This window comes from Priapulus caudatus, unplaced genomic scaffold (genome assembly GCF_000485595.1).
Source record: "Priapulus caudatus unplaced genomic scaffold, Priapulus_caudatus-5.0.1 Scaffold167, whole genome shotgun sequence".
NCBI classification, from domain to species: domain Eukaryota; kingdom Metazoa; phylum Priapulida; class Priapulimorpha; order Priapulimorphida; family Priapulidae; genus Priapulus; species Priapulus caudatus.
This window is the reverse complement of record NW_014577228.1, coordinates 265,562-285,752: the sequence shown is the minus strand read 5'-3', so window position 1 is coordinate 285,752 and position 20,191 is coordinate 265,562. Positions and strand designations below refer to the sequence as shown.

Here is a 20,191-nt window from a genome sequence, read left to right as displayed (position 1 = left end):
ATGCTGAATTCTTGTACAGGCAAATTGTGAACAAACATCCAATAAATCCCAGCAGACGTTTGCAGTGCCACACAATCATACAGGCATTATCTCACGCACCCTGCATACGACCCGTGTAGGAATGTTTTATAGAACACATAAATAATTTCCTTCATAACATTTATTTTTTTACATATTACAACTTTCACAATAGCTAATTACTTGTTTGTAGTGAATCCATCCAACATTGCAACTAGGAGTGTCATGATTTTCTTAGCAAAACATTTGTCTTCAATTATGACTTGATGATGCAATTATATATTAAAAAAAACACTTGTTAACTGATGTGCAGCTTTTATGAATGCAAGTATTCAGTTATATTCATTATTGCACAATTTATTAGATACAGTGAAAAATGTGGACTGAATGAAATACAGTGCAGTTATTCCTGAGCACATCATGCTATTAGCTACCATTCTTCATTTACCATTAAAAGAGGAGTGGCCGGTGTGATGAGATCATCAAGAGTACATAATAGAAATGTTCTATTACATGTATTATGGATTCTTGATGATATGTAACTGGATCAGCCACGATTTTACAATTTTAATGGATTGTACATTATCTATTCCTCACACCTGCGTGCCGTTAGCTATAGCTGCAATCATAACCATCCTATCGGATATAAACACTCTGATCCAGTTATTGAAAATGTTATAATAGTATTCCTGCCTAAATTACTGTGACATCGATCGATCGTGTCTCTCCATTATTATATACACCAGGCTTTGCCCCTAATGTGGCTTCATCTTCATCCTATCTACCTTGTGGCAGTGCATTCATTCTCAGGCACATCTTCATTCTGACTATATCTTCTCTGCAGTAGGCAGTGATTAGGCGACCGTCTCATTGCCATGACTACAGCTTGGACTTGCGGAGCTCCAGGCGCGCGACGCTGCGTCTATGCACCTCGTCTGGTCCGTCTGCCAGCCGCAGCGCCCGCGCCGCCGCCCACATGTGCGCGAGGGGCCAGTCCCCGCACACACCCGCTGCCCCGAACGCTTGAATGGAGCGGTCGAGCACGTGCTGTGCCATGAGGGGAGCCACGACCTTGATCATGGCGATCTCCGACGCAGCTTTCTGAAAGATCAACGCTGATCTATAATCACACCTTTCTGCGATCACTCTACGTGTAACTGACCTATCCATCTGAGCAAGCTAACCATGCACCCTTGGACACTGGTACTGGGCTGGACCAGCTAGACCAAGCAATATGTATATTTCGTGCATGCATACCAAACTGGTGACTGTGCAGCACTTTATCACTAAACAGAATCTTCAGGATGACTCAGAAAACCATAGCTGGTGAAAGCTACCTGCCAATCGCCTCAGCTAGACAAGTCAAATACTTCCACACATACAATGCTAACAGCCGGACGTGCTGCACATTATGATACTATATATACCTTTCATAGGATTGTGATTTTCAGGTCGAGCCACACACGTCATCATTTGTAGTAACTATACATTTTAGCATACGCTCACGCACAATGGATCACCTTGTTGCCGACTGTGTCCATCATGAGTGCGACCTTCAACACGAGCAGCCGACCTTGCTCTATCTCAATGCGAGATTGAGAAATGTCCGCCTGTATCGTGCCGTGCTCAGCAATCTTCTGTCCAAACGTCTCGCGCGTGAGTACCTGTGTGTGTGGGATCGTGGCACGTCAGACGGGCATATCACGATAGCAACACCGACACTGGACGAATTGCAACGGGAAGCTTCGAAGAGAATGGAGCAATTCTTTTAAAAAAATCCATGAAACATTTCAGTTCAAAAAGCCTGGTAAGGCTTCCTAAGCAATTGTCCGTTTCTACAGCTTACTGTCATGAAAGCAAAACGAAGTGTACACCAAAACTAGGAAACCTCATTCATACATGGAAAACAACCAGGTAGATTCCCAATCCACACCCCTAGAACCACGTGCAAATAGATAATAATACTACACGTTCTCTTGTTGTAACGGCACCACCTACACGCTGCACCATCAGCTGGAGAGCTCTCTCTGACATTCCGATGAGCCGCATGCAGTGGTGGATCCGTCCTGGTCCAAGCCTGCCCTGCGCAATTTCAAACCCGCGACCTTCACCAAGCAGTATGTTCGATGCGGGCACTCTCACGTTCTTAAACAACACTTCGGCATGGCCCTCTGGTGGAAGAACATGGATGATTTGTGATCACGATGGCCTCTGATGGACGTAAATGAATCTTTGTGATTCTGTCGTTATTAATACGACCGTTACACCGGCTAAATTGGTAGCGTAGTGTTTCAGTGGTGAAACTGTAAGCACTGGAACCACTGGGACTTTCTATGCCTAATAATACATAACCGCAATAACAATTCGATTCTTAATTAGACTTCACATCTTCTCTTGTCACCCCTTTAACCCCCATCTCTGTCTCTCTCTCTCTCTCTCTCTCTCTCTCTCTCTCTCTCTCTCTCTCTCTCTCTCTCTCTCTCTCTCTCTCTATTTCTCTCTCTCTCTCTTTCTTTCTCTCTCTCTTGCTCTCTACCTCTCTACCCAGAACAAACATAAAACGTTAATTCATTCCAATCATAATATACAAATAACAACACAGAACACGAAAAGTATGTAAACTCTCCACATCGAACATCACAGCTATTTGAAGATCACACCAGAAAAGGGAAAAAAAGTTACCAGCAGATAACAACCACTGGCATAATTTTGCGTCGAAAGATCTATTTAGTTAACACTGGATAATGCCAACAGGTAGTAGTATCCCAGATAACATGCTGACGTTGGGCCAACGTTGGTTCAAGGGCTGTCTTCAGCCCATGCCAACGTTGGGCCAACGGATTTTTGCTCAGAACGTCAACGTTGGCAGCTAACGTTGGCCCAACGTCATGCAGCCAACCATTTGCAAGTAGCATCATGCCAACCATATGCCAACGTTGGCCCAACGTCATGCAGCCAATCACTTGCCAACCGTGACCATGCCAACCATACGCCAACGTTGGCCCAACGTCATGCAGCCAATCACTTGCCAACCGTGACCATGCCAACCATACGCCAACGTTGGCCCAACGTCATATTGCCATGCACATGCCAACCGTAACCATGCCAACGTTGGCCCACCATGGGCCCAATGTCATATTGCCAACCGTGACCGTGCCAACCAAATGCCAACGTTGGCCCAACGTTGGCATGTTATCTGGGATGTAGGTAATCCTTCTAAGAAGAAAGGTAACAATAGACAACGACAATAGGTGGTGTGTATACCTGGCGAATCTTCAAACCCAAACACGGTGAGCGGACGGATGACCTTGACCCCGGGGGCATCCATCGGTATGAGGATCATTGTGTGCTGCTTGTGCTTGTCCGCGCTCGGATCAGTCTTCCCCATGAAGACACACAGCTTGCAGTCTGGATGCATGGCTCCTGTAGAACGACACGAGACTTTACTTCATGGGGTGCATGTATCTTGCATGTTTCATGCATAAATAATGGAATATAATACCCTGCCCAGACATGTATTTTTGTGACTGTTTTGCACATAAAACGTGAATGAATTATTATGCATAAATTTTCATGTACCTAAAGTAAAACCGTTTTCGTCCAAAAAACTCATGCAAAATGAAAATTAATGGGTGATACATAAACAGTATATTCTCTGTACGAAGCTACCCATGAAATAATGAATGGACAATTCCACGTATGCGCCATAAAAATTCCTAAACATGAACAGGACATTTCCTTTAATTATTATGCATGAAACATGAAATATTTTCAGGTTTTTTCCCAAGAGGGTAGTTAGGATGTAATTAATTTGGTGAAGAGGCGATATGGTGGGAAAGACATGACATGGTGAGAGAGCATGGTGGCTGTCACCAAACCACACCACAGAACTGTGAGATACGAACTGCAAATGGAACTATGAAAGCAAACCATAGCTGCATGAGATCGCTTCCTCAGCGTAACTCAGGTACATTTTTTTCGTTCCATTTCACACACAAAGAAAGTGTTTATCATTCCAAGTAGGGAATCACATCGGAACATGTCAGCACATGCAATGCATACCAGGTAAGTGACATATGAACAATAACCACATGCCACGCACTAGTTGTCATACACTCAACTTGTCATCTCAATAGATAGCATGTATCAGAAGCTCACAATTTTAGCCAACATCATAGGTACTTCTGTATGTTTGTTTGGAACAACTTCTAAAGCCTAGCGCAGACCTGCGATTTTCGGTTGCTCGTCGCTGTAACCTGTAACCGCAAGCGATCGGTCGATGTGTCACCGCGTGTGCGCACACATGCGATTTCGAAGCAAATATACAGCAATTTGGGAGCGATTGGGAGCAACGAGTCGCTCAAAATCAAAACAGTTCGATTTCTTGCAACTCGTCGCAAGCGGCCAGAATCGCTACGGGTTGCAGTTGCACGTTCCCACAGACATTTTTACAGCGATTCTAGAATCGCTGTCAGGTTGCATGAAAAAGTCGCAGGTCTGCGCTAGGCTTAAGAATTCGATTAAGCACCCACCGGACGTCCACCACTTGTGTCCGTTTATGATGTATTCGTTGCCATCTCTTGTGATCGACGATTGTATATTAGTCGCATCTGATGAAGCAACCTGTCACCCAGAAATAAACCTGCTTGAAATGTGAATCGATGATACTAACAAGAGTTGATCACAACAGATGCTTTTATAAGCTCCTGCTACGATTATTTATACCAATTAAACAACGGCAATTGGATAGTGGCAGTGAGGTTAACATTAAATCAGGAGATGAACAATTGAGCTGCCTGTGTTAGAGCTGAACCAGTGACACAACCATCATAAGCTTACTCATAGTAATACATGACATGCTCACTAGCCGCACGCAAACTTTACGATTCTTGATGTTTTATAATCCTTCATAAATTTCCCGTCATTTGCCTGACGGCGGTGATTGTTCCATACTACAGTACGAGCTGTGTGACGAATATGTGATGAATATGAAGGTTAGTGACTGACAACACTTCTACCTGTGGTTCTGTCATGCCGAAGCAAGAGCGTATGCGTCCTTCCACCATCGGCACAAGCCACTGCTGCTTCTGCTCCTCCGTCGCATACTTCATCAGCGTTTCCATGTTACCCGTATCAGGCGCCTGACAGTTAAACACCTAAAGAATGACGGAAACACAAAGGAAGTAGCTGCAGATTGTATTTTTGTGATCCGATTCCATTGCTTTCGATTCCACTTACAGGTGAAAATGCCTGATATGTAAAATGGCGAAGAGGGAGAGGGATGAATGAGACTATAGCACAATTAGAAGCCAATATAGTAGTAACACTTACCTCTGGTGCAAGCAAGTACATTCCCATGAGTTCGCAGATGTGTGCGTATTCAACGTTGGTGAGCCCAGCTCCATATATCTGCTGTGGATCTGACTCGCGTGTGACAAACAGGTTAGCAAGACCTGCCTCTCTAGCTCTGGCCTAACAATTAATATAACAAACCACATCAGGCAAACGATGCGAAATTTATGAAAGATTATAAAACATGTGGAAAGGAAGAGAATTACCATAAAGCACGTGTGCTGTTAGTTAGCATGTTATTAAAAATGCATTAATATTATACAGTTTAAAAAAAGTATAAATTCAGTCGAAAACTCCGGCATCACAAGATAACAGATCACATTAGCTGGAGCACACAGAGATTAGACAAAGTAGTCTTCTGATGGCTAGTGCTTTGGCTTTTTTTTAATCCCAGAAGCTTTTGTGGATGAGAGAAATATAATAAATTTAATAGAAAAAAGAAATAATGAACGCGATAAGAATTCAAGATTTTACTTCATGCGGACCTCACAGAGCTTATACTCACTAACTTGGATTTGCCTTAGTCTGGGATGCACCGTCCATCTCGTGTCTGGCTGCGTTTGGTATTGCATGTACTCATTCTCCCAGTTTGCTACGTTGTCCCTGATGAAGATTTTCACCCGTCTGTGGTAATCTTGGGCACGGGGTGATAAGGCTGCTACTGTGATAGGCAATAGGCCTAGAGCAGGAAAAAGCATTCAGTCCGAATAATCTGTTAAATCTAGTTTAGGATATCTCTGAGAATAGTACATACATGCAGCATCTCACACGTGCACACACCTGCACTCATGAGCACACACACCCGTGTGAATGCACGTGCATGCACACACCTGTACTCATGAGCACACACACACGCGTGTGAACGCACGTGCATATTTAACTAATCACATATGATAAGTTACAATTCCCTACAGAATTCTCACCGTTACCATCCGCCGACTGAGCAGAACCCGTCTCCATGGTGTAGTGCCTGTGCTGCGATACCCGTGGAATGGGAGATGATGCCAGGCTGGAGTACGACCTTGTGCCGACCTTCGTACTCTTAGGTGCCTTGGGCACTCCCTGCCTGGTGTACTCGAGTCCGATCTTGGCTAGCTGCCTAGCGTAAGCGCCTAACATCTCTGCATTTGCACCAGCTGCCTGACCTGCAGAGTATAGCAATGTAATCATCATCTTGCTTCTAACCCAGCTTCACGCACAGCTACCAGTAAACGTGCTCACAGCCTGGGAGGGGATAATTTCCATGTGAGGCGTATTCACATGTAATTGGTGTTTCCACAGATAACGTTAACGCTTACGTTATTTAATCTTGCACATTTTAATCCATATTCCTCACACAAACACTAGTAATATATACCTTGTGCCCTTTATGATTATAGCCAACCACATACTTATGTGCCATATAAATATACATCTATGTGTGCACAGGTGTCAACAACAGAAAAATGTATGTATCAGGTCAAAGTCCATATACACGAGTGGAATACTTATATATGAAGTAATAGTATCAAAACCATTAACAACATAACAGGCACCATAATATATGGTAATGACAATCACAAAATATCTCCAATATCTGGCATAAGCTAATTATTCATAGATAACTGAACGATTAATTAATAGTTAAATAAATTCAGGGTTCTCCCCAGGATGAAATTCAAACAGGGGGGAGGGGAGGGGTAGGGGGGAGGGGGAAGGGGGGAGGGGAGGGGGAGGGGGAAACGTAGGGGGGAGGGGGGAGGGGGGTCCGGGGGTCGTGTATTTTTACGCTACGACTAAATTAATGCGTAAATCGCCACCACACCATAAGCGGATATTGGGGTTCTTGTATATATAGATAGCCGAGTTGACTGTACAGTTAGTGACAGGTTAACTTGTGTACTGTCTGCAGTGCATGCGTTGGTACGGGTAAAAATACACGCGTCGGATGTCCTGGTCGAACGGCAACTCTTGACGATCGATTCGCGCGCTGGCAAACTTTTATTGTGGTGGAATTTAAACAGGGGGGAGTTTTCCCAAACGGGGCGGGCGCGCGCGCCCCGTTTGCGCAACGTAGGGAGAACCCTGAAATTTGAATAATAAAACCGACACAGTCATAGCATACGAATAAGAAATAAGGAAAAGTATCTTATCGATCTCAATAATGAACCATATGGTACAAAAAACCCACGACGACAACTTTTCTCGAACCTACCCTTTAAGAACCTGCTGTAAATGCCCTGCGCGATGCCACAGTAGCGGAAGAACAGGAAGGCGACGTAGTAGTTCCAGTTGTTGATGCGCATGAGACCAGCACGGCGACAATATAGCTTCAAAAACTCTTCCTCTGATGGGATGCCAAACAATTTTAGGTCCACATCGCCGAAACCTGCAGCGATTATGCGGCATAGCAGAAAAACAGTACCGGCCTGTGTCCATATCCATCCCCCCACAACGACATATCCACCAGCCATGTACATATATACGTATAGTAACACTAATCAATATTAGTACCATCCCTGTCAATTACATCCGTTTACTCTTTTTCACACTACTACACAGTTTCATGCAGAACAGGCTCAGTGTCACTATAGTGTCACACAAGTCACACAGTGTCACACAGTATCACACAAACAGCTACGAGGAACAGAGAAGGGCGAGGAATCTCGGAGTACCTCGGATGTGTGGCATGTTGGGCTTGGTGTGGTAAACGACGCAGTCATTGACGAGGTCAGCAAGGGGGTCACCTAGCGTGGACAGCTCCCAGTCTAGCACTGCCACCACCTCAGGCTTCGTCGGATGAAATATGAGATTATCAAGCCTTCAACAATCAAGAGACAGCAATACATCAATATGCTTGATCTTGTAGGATTACATTTATATGCAGAATCTCACTCTTAAAAATACTCACCGCTTTTCGCTCACTCGCTCGCTCGCTCGCTCGCTCACTCACTCACTCACTCACTCACTCACTCACTCACTCTCACTCACTCACACTCACTCACTCACTCACTCACTCACTCACTCACTCACTCACTCACTCTCACTCACTCACTCACTCACTCACTCACTCACACTCACTCACTCACTCACTCACTCACTCACTCACTCACTCACTCACTCACTCACTCACTCACACTCACTCACTCACTCACTCACTCACTCACTCACTCACTCCTTCAGAAAATGTGAAAGTTAACCACTGATTTACACGATAATCGATAGATAGACGAAAACCTGAAATCTCCATGTACAATGCTCCTGCGTTCTTTTGCGGTGATTGCGGGCAGGTGTTCTCTCAGCCAGGCCATGAGCGCGTCCATCTCCGGCACATTCTGCAACTTACTCGCCTCATGTTGCCTGCCCCACGTACTCAGCTGCCGCTCCCAGTACGAACCTAGACACGATGTAAAGAAACCAGGTATTAATTTACACGCATTCATAGCAGATACTGTGAGCAATATGTGCAATCACGTTTATAGTAATCTTGGCAGGGCCACAAATTACGAAGGCTATTGTACTGAAACATTTGGCCTACAAATTTAACGGCAGTATTAAATGTGCCTTCTACATTTTTTGTCTGTTAATCTTGTGTCTGGAAAGTGGGACAAGAAAGGGTTTGCAAGAAGGCAAGATGGTAAATCTGAAAGAAAGAGAGAGAGACAGAGAGAGATATGAGAGGAGTGAATGATGGGGAGGGAGTAAGAGTGGGAGAGGGCTAGAGGGACTGAGGAAAGCAGAGAGGAAGGGAGAGGGCATGGAATTAGGGCTACAGAGAGATGCAATGGTGAGACAGAAGTAAATAAGTAGGATATTAATGAAATCAGATAACAAATTCTCTACCAGGTTTGCCATAATCTTGAAGTCCGGCTCTCTCTATATTCACTAGGTGTATTTTTACTAGCACATCACACATTGCCGTGTAGATAGCACTGCGTTCCACAGGGGTCATGTTGGGCAACAATGGGTCTTTGAATATGCGACCTGGTACGTGCTCCATCATGTAAAATGGCGTTCCTATAACACTGGAAAAACAATCACACTTACAATACTAATCATCATTATAAAACTTACATCAGAAGTAAACGAATACAGATTATGTAACTATATGTACTTCTAACATCATTTATGAATGCATTACAGCGAAGTTATTAAAAATACAACGAAATCGGATATAGAAATATTTTCGTTTCGAAGAGTGTTATATAAATCTTTGACTAGATATACCATTACCTGGAGTCCTCACACAGAAATAGACATTTGGGCACGGGCACACCATGGCACTCCAACGCCCTCATCACTCGGAACTCTCTCTCCACAGCATGCGCTGATGGCAGAAGCTTTCCCGGCTAAAAATAAATGTTAGTCACACATAAAAATCCGTGACATTTTGATCACATCGATGGAAATGGGTGCAAATGCAGAGATGCAAGTGTTCATACTGCTTCTACTTTTGTACTGTGCAGTCTGTGAGGAATAATCCAACAACTAGAAAAATAATGCGCACTAGCAATAACAAATCTAGAGATGCTCACCATCTGAAAAAGCAATTTACATAGAAAAGACATGAAGCTACATTATAAGGAAAAATTGCAGAGAGACCTAAGTCAATATAGGTTATTTACGAAATTCCCACACCAGTGATGGGACACGTACCCTACCCGATTACTAGTAAATATCGCATTTCACAAGCCGCGATGCACCATCACGTTTCTCGTCTACCATGTACTCCGCCTAATCGCAGTAACATTCTCGATTTCATCTTCATGGCGATTATGTTTTACCGGTTTCTTCCTGAGCACGTAGTTCCGTCCGCCGCACCCGAAGAAGTACGTGGGGTTAGACTGGCCGTGCCGGAACTGTCGCAGGTTCACGGTGGCGCCATCTACCTCGATGCCTGCGACGTCTCGCATGTACGTGAGCAGGCGGTCGACGGGTAGCTGGTAGTTTTCACCGACGGCCGTTGTCCCCGGCACGAATCCAGCGAGAGGGAATCCTAGTTCTGCATGCAGCTCACGCAACGCCTGTGCTGGGTTCTCTACCTGTGACATGTGTGTGACAGCGAGAACTAGACAGAGGGCACTCACGGAGAGTGCATACCTCCGCGAGCATGTAACATGTATGTGTTACGAGCTGGCTCGCCGCTCGCTGCTGGCTGCTGCTGACTGACTCGCCTGCTGCTGACTTGCCGCTCGCTGATGGCTGCTGCTGACTGACTCGCCGCTCGCTGCTGGCTGCTGCTGACTGACTCGCCTGCTGCTGACTCGCCGCTCGCTGGTGGCGGCTGCTGAATCGCCGCTCGCTGGTGGTTGCTGCTGACTCACTCGCCTGCTGCTGACTCGCCGCTCGCTGACTCGACGCGCTATCGATCGCGCCGCGCGAGCTGGACACACACACATACACACACACACACGACCGATTACATTACCTCCCCTGCAACTCCGTTGCGCGGAGGTAATAAAGCATGCAGGCACAGCAAGGCTACAAGGCCAAATACACGTATTTATATTGTGTAATATTGCGTTATATAGTGTAATGGTGTATAGTATATATAGGGCTGCATGTCGAGTTTACAGCATACATATTGTATAGCTTATGTACATAGGTAGAGGATTGAATAGGATCGTTAGGACATGTAGCAGTGAGGTTCTTGTCCGAACTCTGAAGAAACGAATCATCAGCAGCAATGAGGTTCTTGTTCGAACTCTGCCGATGACCGACCTCCAGTGAACAACCAAGGTCAGGGAACTAAAACAGGGTTCCTGGGAACATTGGGGAATTCAACGCATCAATCCACATCGAGAAAATCAACACATCAATCCACATCGAGAAAATCAACGCATCAATCCACATCGAGAAAATCAACACATCAATCCACATCGAGAAAATCAACGTATCGATCCACAGCAAAGGAATCACCTGATCAACATCTAAGAAATCACCGTCGCAAGCGAAGAACACAACGGTCACGATGGTGGACACATTAATCTAACATGTTACATAATATACTACAGGGGTATAAATTAACTTTTGAACAAGGGAGTCCAACGGACTCCCTACCCTCAAAAAGAGGGAGTCCGCAGCAAAATGAGGGAGTCCGCAGTCTGAGGTTCAAAACTAAATATATTAACAATAACGCATGTGCAACGTATCAGCTGAAAAAATACAATAATTCCGCGAGGCCGTGCTTCGAAACAAACTATAGTTAGTATGGCAGAATTTTCAGGGAGTCACACGGACTCCTGCATATGTCAAATCAGGGAGTACGACAGTAAATCAGGGAGTATTTGACTCCGGACTCTAGTTAATTTCGCACTCTGTACTATATACTGAATCCGCGTGTATCTATATATAGTTTAAACATGGACGACGATTGTACTGTTGAATAAAGTTACCCATTTTTCTATATTACTAATAAAAGCTTTATTAAATTTCACTCTGGTGTCTATATCTAGTTACTGCATCACACCTCACGATAAGAGCGAAAAAAGATTCTGAAACAAATTAACACCTGTAAATCCAGTGGTCGTCACCCCTAGGGCCACTACACTACTAACTTAACTAATAAAAACCCCAACACATAGTATATGGTTGCATGTATTGATCACCTTGATGGTTTTGATGCCCATCTTGCGTGCGGGAGATAGATTCTGCCCAATGTCATCCAGGAATATCGCTTCCTCTGGCGCACAGTGAAGCTTGCCAAGCGTCTGCTCATAAATCGCAGGATCAGGTTTTGCCACGCCAAGTTTCGCTGACTGCATCACCTAGTGAGGCGAGCGAGAAACATTATTAGAATGGTTGAGTACTATTTTGAACATATGTACGTTATGTCACTCATATATTCTGAAACAGCCAATGATTACCTTCATTCAGTACACGTTTATAGTAGAACTACATTGAGTCTCTCGCTACAATTCTATAGCTGATAATCTACCGACTTCTTGCTATAAATTGTTTGCATGATTCCAGAGTGAGATTTGCAAAAAATTGACAAAAAATTTAGACAGGAAACACCCTGTTTCTAACTGGCTGTTTATTTTATCTAAACAATAAGTATTAGATTAGCAATGCAATCTAATAAACTTGAAACTAAACAATTCATCCGATGTCGAATTACGTTAAAGGGGTCTGCTGCCGTGTGTGTGCGCGCACGCGCGCGTGTGTGGTGTGTGTGTGTGTGTGTGCTTGTGCGTGTGCGTGTGTGTGTGTGTGTGTGTGTGTGTGTGTGTGTGTGTGTGTGCACGCGTGCGTGTGTGTGTGTGCCAGTATTACAGTTCAAATAACATTAAACCATGTTGGCACCGCCTTTGTTGGCTAACGTGTAAACCGACAACACTAAGTAATCACTAGAAATGCCGTCACAGAATATGGAGCATTACAGACAAAAGTTCCCAAACAGAATGATGACGTTTGTTGTGGACCAACAACAGGCAGTAGTTGTACACTACCGTTTCACATCACTCGCTCTACACACAGCGCGCACACCGGACGTATCATCGCTAATGCAGTGACGCAGTTTCCAAAGATCCGCTGCAATCTGGTTACAACTGAAGCACGCGTTTCAAAACTCTCATAGCTTGTTTACGCATTAGTACTATGATTACACAGCCAAACTGGTGCTAACCAACACCTCTATAAGACGGCCACCTGTCTATAAAGAATACTATTGGTGTTTCCCTTCAATAGCAACAGTACAGTGAAACCAGCTCTATATAACAGATGCCACGCTATGAAGGTAATATATAGGTGAACCCCTTCATACAGGTTTGACTTCTTACGATGGATGCGTATGGCAGCGACCGTCTGCCTGCGAGCACGCACGCCACTCCGCCACCCGACGATCACGACGATGGGACACAGGTGGCGATGCGTGTGCTCGCGCTCGTGCTCTGCGCGCTCGGTCTGATCGGTGGCGCCCTCAACCTGGTCGTACTGTGCAGAAGCAGACGCCTCGTGGGAGTCTTCTACCTGTACCTCCGCTGGCTAGCCGTCGCTGACCTCGGCTTCATCATCAATTGGAGCGTCTTCCAGGTAGCATCACCATGCAACTACGACACGATCCGTATCTTGGTATTTAGGCCACGATACGATGTGTATACGATATTAATATGGCGGCGCTCAATGCATAATTTCTCTCAGTATAAACCTTCGTATTGTCATTGTACAGCAAAATGAATTTTTTTTGTTTTTTTATGCTGTATGCTGAAAGAAACTGGTATGGCTTGATGACAGACCATTGTATTACCACTCATTTAACCACTGCTCTCTGTTTTCTTATACAATAAGCTTTCTGCAATGTATATCGTATTATCGATATACGAGGAAACGATGCAATACATGCAGCAATGTACGGCGATTATTGTCATGTCGACACATCGTTACACAGGGTGCAAAATTAACGCGAGTCCGGAGTCAAATATTCCCTGATTTACTGTCGGACTCCCTGATTTGACATATGCAGGAGTCTGTGTGACTCCCTGAAAATTCTGCTATACTAACTAGTTTGTTCCAGAGAGCGGCCTCGTGGAATTACCGTATTTTTTCAGCAAATGTCCAAAGAAAATTGGGCAGACGTGCAACCGCATGAATTTTCAAAATAAACACATGCGTTATTGTTAATATCTTTAATCTTGAACTTCAGACTACGGACTCCTTCATTTTGCTGCGGACTCCCTCTTTTTGCGGGCAGGGAGTCCGTCGGACTCCCTTGTTCAAAAGTTAATTTCTACCCCTGGCTACATCTCTGCTTGCAGGTGTACAATATAGGTGCCCCACCGCTGTCTCACATCACGCTCTGCTTTGCCTTCATCGACGCTCACTTGTTCACGTTCCTGCGCATGGGTTTCGCTGCCGCTAGCGCCCTCGTCACGACCGCACTCACCGTCGACCGCTACCTCGCTGTCTGCCACCCGCTACAATTCTGGCAGGCGCATCTGAAGCGCGTCGCCCGCATCGTCGTGGCAACCGCGTACGCACTCGCGCTCACACTGAGCGTGCCGTATTTGTTCGAGAGGAACATCGTCGTGGAATGGGACGCGGCGACGAATCGGACGCAGTACGACGCACACGCGAACAAGCGCGTCACACAGCACTGGCTGTTCACCGCGTGGACATGGACGCGTGAGATCGTGAGCCACGCGCTCCCGCTCGCCTGCGTTCTCATCCTCAACCCGCTGATTGTTCGCTCGCACCGTCGTGGCCGCACCGTGCGACGCCAGCTCTCGGTTAGCCAACCGCGCGGTGACAACACCCAGCTTCGTCCAGTCGTGCTTCTCGCGTCCATCACCGCCATCTTTGTCTTGTGCGTTCTCCCTGCGACGGCGCGTAATGTGCTGCGGCCGGTGCTGTCGCGGCGCACGCAGCGGTCGAGCGCGTACCGTACTTTCTTCCTGATCACGAACATCCTCGAGCCGGTAAACTTCGTCGCAAACTTCTACGCGTACAGCGTGACGAGCGAGGACTTCCGCTCGGGCGTCGCCGAGGTTTTCGCGTGCGGCGAGAAATGCTGCGTGGACAGAAAGGCGTTGGCGGGGGTGGTTTCGCGCAGCGTGTCTTCGCAGTCTCGCACAAGCGTGTTCACGTCGCAGTCTAGTAACGACGGATCCGTCACCGCCTCACAGCTCACAGACGTGACCACGGTATGAACAGTCCTGGGGTTTTGGTATTATGATGAACCTCCGAGTCTCACCCTCCGGATTGCTTACAAGATATATTAGATATTTTAAAAGTAAGGAAATGAAGGTAGTTATATTATTATTATTATTATAGATACTAATATATAATTATAAATATTAATATCACAAGAAAATAATATTAGTCTATATAAGTTTGCATTGATGTACTTTTAACAAGGTTTATGTAACCCAAAATGCACTGTTCTTGTAATATGAGCAGAAGTAGGGCTGCAAGATTTTCACCTAGTCCATGATGCGATTAGTATAATAATATATGGGCCATGATACAGTATGTATTGACACGTACCACGATATGGTACATTACAATACTAAGACCATCGCAATACGAAATGCGTAATACGATTGATTCAAATACATAATTATAACGAATCATCTAGCTGCATATACAGAACATGTCAATGTCAACTTCGCTTACGCGTTGACATGATGTCGCACCATTTTACAGAAATAGAATCACAATTCACAAGCCATATATACTGACTAGACAGTGAATATGTTGCCAAATCATGACGTACTCTCATTTCATGAACACGTGCACGGTGCACAAGTCTAAGATTTTGACAAACTGACAAGGCATCAAGTTTAATTATTAAGTGCATTAATTATTAAGTGTGTGCATTAATGTAAATGAATAGGAATAAATTGACTAGATGATTTGATAGAGTACAAAGTTACCATATATCATAGAGAGAAGCATACATACACTTACTAGTATAATGCGTTTATGCTGTGCAAAGAACACACCCCTGGTATGCTTATGATGCTACATAATACCAGAAGTAGATAATAGGAAAGGAGTGTGACTTCAATAAACAAGGGAAATTCGTCATTTACTAGCCTTAGAATACCTACGATTTACTACGCGTAACTCAACCAACTCGAGCTCAAATCGTACACAGTACATTCGCCTAGCATCGTGCGAAATCATTTCCTCGTATACACCAGCAATCCGGAGATACAGACTAAAACGCACGACATGAATCTCTATTCTGTTGTCAGCAAACCGAATCCATAACCCGCCTAACTTGAAACAATAGGCAGCTACTAACGACTCTTGCGCACTCTTGTGCCCTCAGTGATGCGGTGTGGCTCGCTGGGAGATTGGACATCAACGCAACACTCGGCGAGCTAATCTTTGACCTATTTACAGCTGGTATGCCCCCCACGCACGCACGCCCACCGCAATCAGCAGCAGCTCCAGCTCCAATCTCCCAGCGAGCCACACCGCATTGCCGTGGGCACAAGAGTCCGCAAGAGTCGTTAGTAGCTGCCTATTGTTTCAAGTTAGGTGGGTTATGGATTCGGTTTGCTGGCAACACTGAACAGAATGGAGAATCGTGTCGTACGTTTTAGTCTGTATCTCCGGATTGCGGGTGTATACAAGGAAACAATTTCGCACGATGCTAGGCGAATGTACTGTGTACGATTTGAGCTCAAGGTGGTTGAGTTACGCGTAGTAAATCGTAGGTATTCTAAGGCTAGTAAATGACGAATTTTCCTTGTTTATTGAAGTCACACTCCTTCCCTATTAGTATTATCTACTTCTGATAATACGTACCACATCGAAAAGACTCATGTCGACTGGACAGAACGACTCCTTTCCACGAATGAACCAGTTATTGGTTAGAAGTGCAGTTTTGAGCCCCTCAGCACGAATGCATTGAATTGCATCTATAATCTGTGGGTATGGAGTGTGCTTTGACTTGGTGTTAGTCAGGATCTGCATCACTCTACCAAGGTCCACCGACCTGCCAACCTGCGTATAGAATCATGCCACAGTATTACTAACAGAGTAATTTCTAACCGGTTACTGGGCTTTTGCAGAATGATATACTGGTAAGCCACAGTAAAATCAATTGTACAAAATTCAAATAGTTCTAGTGTTGAATAGCTGAATTTTATGAACACGCTAACGTAACGACCAAAATAACGTGAACTCACAACCACTCATACAAGCAGCATTTTGTTAACTCCTAATTCTTTATCCTCATCTTGATTAATAATTCTTGACTTAGTACGAACAGTTTATTATGTGTGAAAGGCATATCCGTATTACCACTACAATTTCAACGTAACTTGTTAGAAACTGTAAATTAAATTTTAATAACCCATATGGTTGGTCGTAATTTCACATGCCTTTTCTGAGCATTCCTTGTCAAATAATGGTATAAACTTTGGAAGATCAATCTCTCCCCTCTCTAGACATCGAAATGATCCCGCCCGCCCTCTCTCTGAGATGACACTCTCCATGAAACCTATTGGAAGGCCTTGTGCGGTCTCAAATTCTGCAAATAAAAACAGCAATGCGGGAAGTCAGTGGAAATCATAAGATCATAACAGAAATGTTCTAATTAAAACCTGAATTAAATTACTTAATTGTACACAGGAACTGATGCATGAAAACCCCATTAATGATAACAGAAATTTATCTACTAATCTGAGAATAAATCCCTGATAATCGCTTACAAAATTCAATCACATCACACAAACTTAAACCTGCCATTGAAAAATCTCTGTGGTTGAGGGAACACCACTCCTCCAAGGTCAAATATGACAGCTCGACATTGGTGTGGTGACGTGCTGCTGCGATGCCTAACATTCACCATTGCGGCCACAGCAGGACGGTGATTTATGAGCTGTGTGGTATCACTAAGCAATCCAAACCTGGGCCTACAGTGCGGAGCAGGCCGCATAAGGACACGATGTCTGAGGGCAGATAACATGCTACCTAAAATAAAATGTTCCGAAGAACATGATTAGTCATCCTTTTGGCCTTTTTTAAAGTGTCTATATATAGTACTAGGGCTAAAGGAGACACACAACAGTAGCCTTCCCCTAATTGTTTGAAACAGGATTTGACTACCAGGTTCCTTGGTTTGGCATAATCCTAGTTTCGAAGCCCTGGTATATCCTGGTAAGTCCTGGGTGCTAAACTAGAGAGTGGGAACTAGGATTGGACCCACAGGCACTTGAAACGTTTCAATAAAACAATATGATAAATAAACACGCAATGTATTTACTACCAAAGCCTTAATGTTTCTCTACTCTCTTTCGCCTGTTGTTGCTGATAACTTCCTGTAAATGCCGTTCAAATGCTACTATGCAACACATCATGCAGTACTCTGCACGCATGCCGCAGTGCACAAACAACAAGAATAAAGAGAATAAACACAAATAAACTCTTTATTCTTGTTGTTTGTGCACAGCGGCGTGCGTGCGGTAACATCCCAGTTGGCCTACTCCCATTTCGCCTACTCCCATTTCGTCCATTCTCAGAATCGGCAATATTCCCATTTTGCCTACTCCCATTTCGTCTACTCTCAGAATAAGTAAAATAATAGTGTCATTTCATCTACCACTAGTTAGATTTATTTATTATTGTATTAATATTATTTATAAATAATTTAATATTTTATAATTTAATAATTAATATAGATAATATTTTTGTCAAGTTGTGTTCTCATTATATGTACCTACATTTTCTTCTGGTTCCTGTAGTCTATCTATGCCAATCAAAACCATATTTTATTATTTATAAATGATTATTTAGTGAACAAACCGATCGTAGACGAAATGGGAATTGGGTAGATTTTGAGCGTAGACGAATTGGGAATAGGCGAAATGGGTGTAGGCCAACTGGAAATTTTGCTGTAGGCGAAATTGGAATTTTGTTGTAGGCTAGGCGAAATGGAAGCGGGCCAACCGGTAATAAACTGTGCGTGCGGTGTATTTGTGAATTTGTGTGTTGCAGAGGAGCATTTGAACGGCATTTACAGAAAGTCATCGGCAATAATAGGCAAAAGAGAGTAGAGATACATTAAGATTTTGGTAGTAAATACATTTCGTGTTTATTTACCATGTTTTTTATTGAAACGTTCCAAGAGGCTGTGACCAAGTTGGGCTGAGAGGGTCCATGTCCCCCAGGGTACTATCGGAGGTAGTCCGAGCCGACGCAGACCCCACTAATGGCACCAGATAAACCCGCACCCTCAGATTAGCAAAGCGGAGTTATAACGTCTGCATTTGCGGACAATATCGGAGGGTACCCTGGGTACGGTTCGATATATCGGAACCATATGATATATCTAATAAGTAATATGCCGGACCGTACCTCGCCTACTCCGTTAACGAGTCTAGGGAGTCGCCTACGCCTACTCCCTACCCCTAACCCTAACCATATCAAATAGTTACCAGGGTACGAGGGTACGTTCCGGCAGTACCCTGGGGGACATAGACCCTATGCTTAGTGCTATAATATATGTATGAGCCCAAGTTGGCGTTGCAAACTTGAACTTGTAATTGTATAACGCGTAGAGACGGAAAACAATACACCGATATATTATAAGCCTAGCACATGGACAAGATCACTGAGTATAATTCACGTGTTGTCATGCTAAGGGACAAATAAAATAAAGCCGATATAATATAATTTACCGTTAATGTTGACATCTACTTTTTGAGGTGAGAGCGCCCACTAATCCAAGTGTAATGCAATTGCATGGTGGCGCCGCCCAGCGAAAGGATCGGTAATTGCAAAACGTAGAACAGTGGTAAATTCTGATAATTAATGTGATTTTTACACATAATTCTTATTCTAATTCTAAATTATGTTTGGCAGTAGATACGTAATTTCAGAAAGAAACATTTACGTTCTTAAGTAGGCTTTGCCTCACTAAACGACCAAGTAGAATGATTTTTTACATGCAAAATTATCATACTGGATTTAGTCAAACAGAAAAAAATAATGTAGATATAACTTTAAATTTTTTACTCAAGATCCAATAATTACATGTGTAGCTAAGTGTAATGTAGTCAATGCATTCTGTTTTCGTTTATTTATGTACGATTGACAGTGACACGTCGTCTCCATACGTGACACTTTACGGTGATATTAAAACATTACAATTAGCGCCCGTGTGATCAGCAGAAAATGCCTTGTTTAGTACTGAGAACAATTTATATATATATATATATATATATACATGTTGCATGCAATCTTCCAATCTGCGCATCTACCGAGCGCGCGATCGGCAGACTGTGCGGCAATCTCGAGATTGCGCAACGCATTCCTACAGCTTATCCGAAGGGCTCAAAATGTACGCTTACGAATCCTGTAAAACCGGACCTGCGCAATCTTATCTAAC

General features: G+C 44.1%; 1 protein-coding gene across 2 annotated transcripts; it reads right to left on the bottom strand.

Moving 5' to 3' along the window:
- Positions 1-142: 142 nt before the first annotated feature.
- Positions 143-19,548, bottom strand: LOC106806563 (acyl-CoA dehydrogenase family member 10-like). Of its 2 annotated transcripts, XM_014808553.1 has the most exons (20): positions 19,482-19,548; positions 17,548-17,775; positions 17,184-17,332; positions 16,606-16,803; positions 11,958-12,116; positions 10,134-10,391; positions 9,583-9,698; positions 9,193-9,374; positions 8,587-8,746; positions 8,025-8,170; positions 7,565-7,738; positions 6,294-6,515; positions 5,880-6,049; positions 5,350-5,490; positions 5,037-5,174; positions 4,551-4,641; positions 3,283-3,441; positions 2,017-2,189; positions 1,539-1,682; positions 143-1,119 (listed from the first exon to the last, which is right to left on the bottom strand). In XM_014808553.1, the coding sequence occupies exons 2-20, from the start codon at positions 17,768-17,770 to the stop codon at positions 898-900; spliced, it is 3,225 nt and encodes a 1,074-aa protein (XP_014664039.1). In that variant the 5' UTR covers positions 17,771-17,775; positions 19,482-19,548; the 3' UTR covers positions 143-897. The 2 variants fall into 2 exon arrangements, with proteins under 2 accessions (XP_014664039.1, XP_014664040.1); XM_014808554.1 differs by lacking the exon at positions 11,958-12,116.
- Positions 19,549-20,191: the final 643 nt, after the last annotated feature.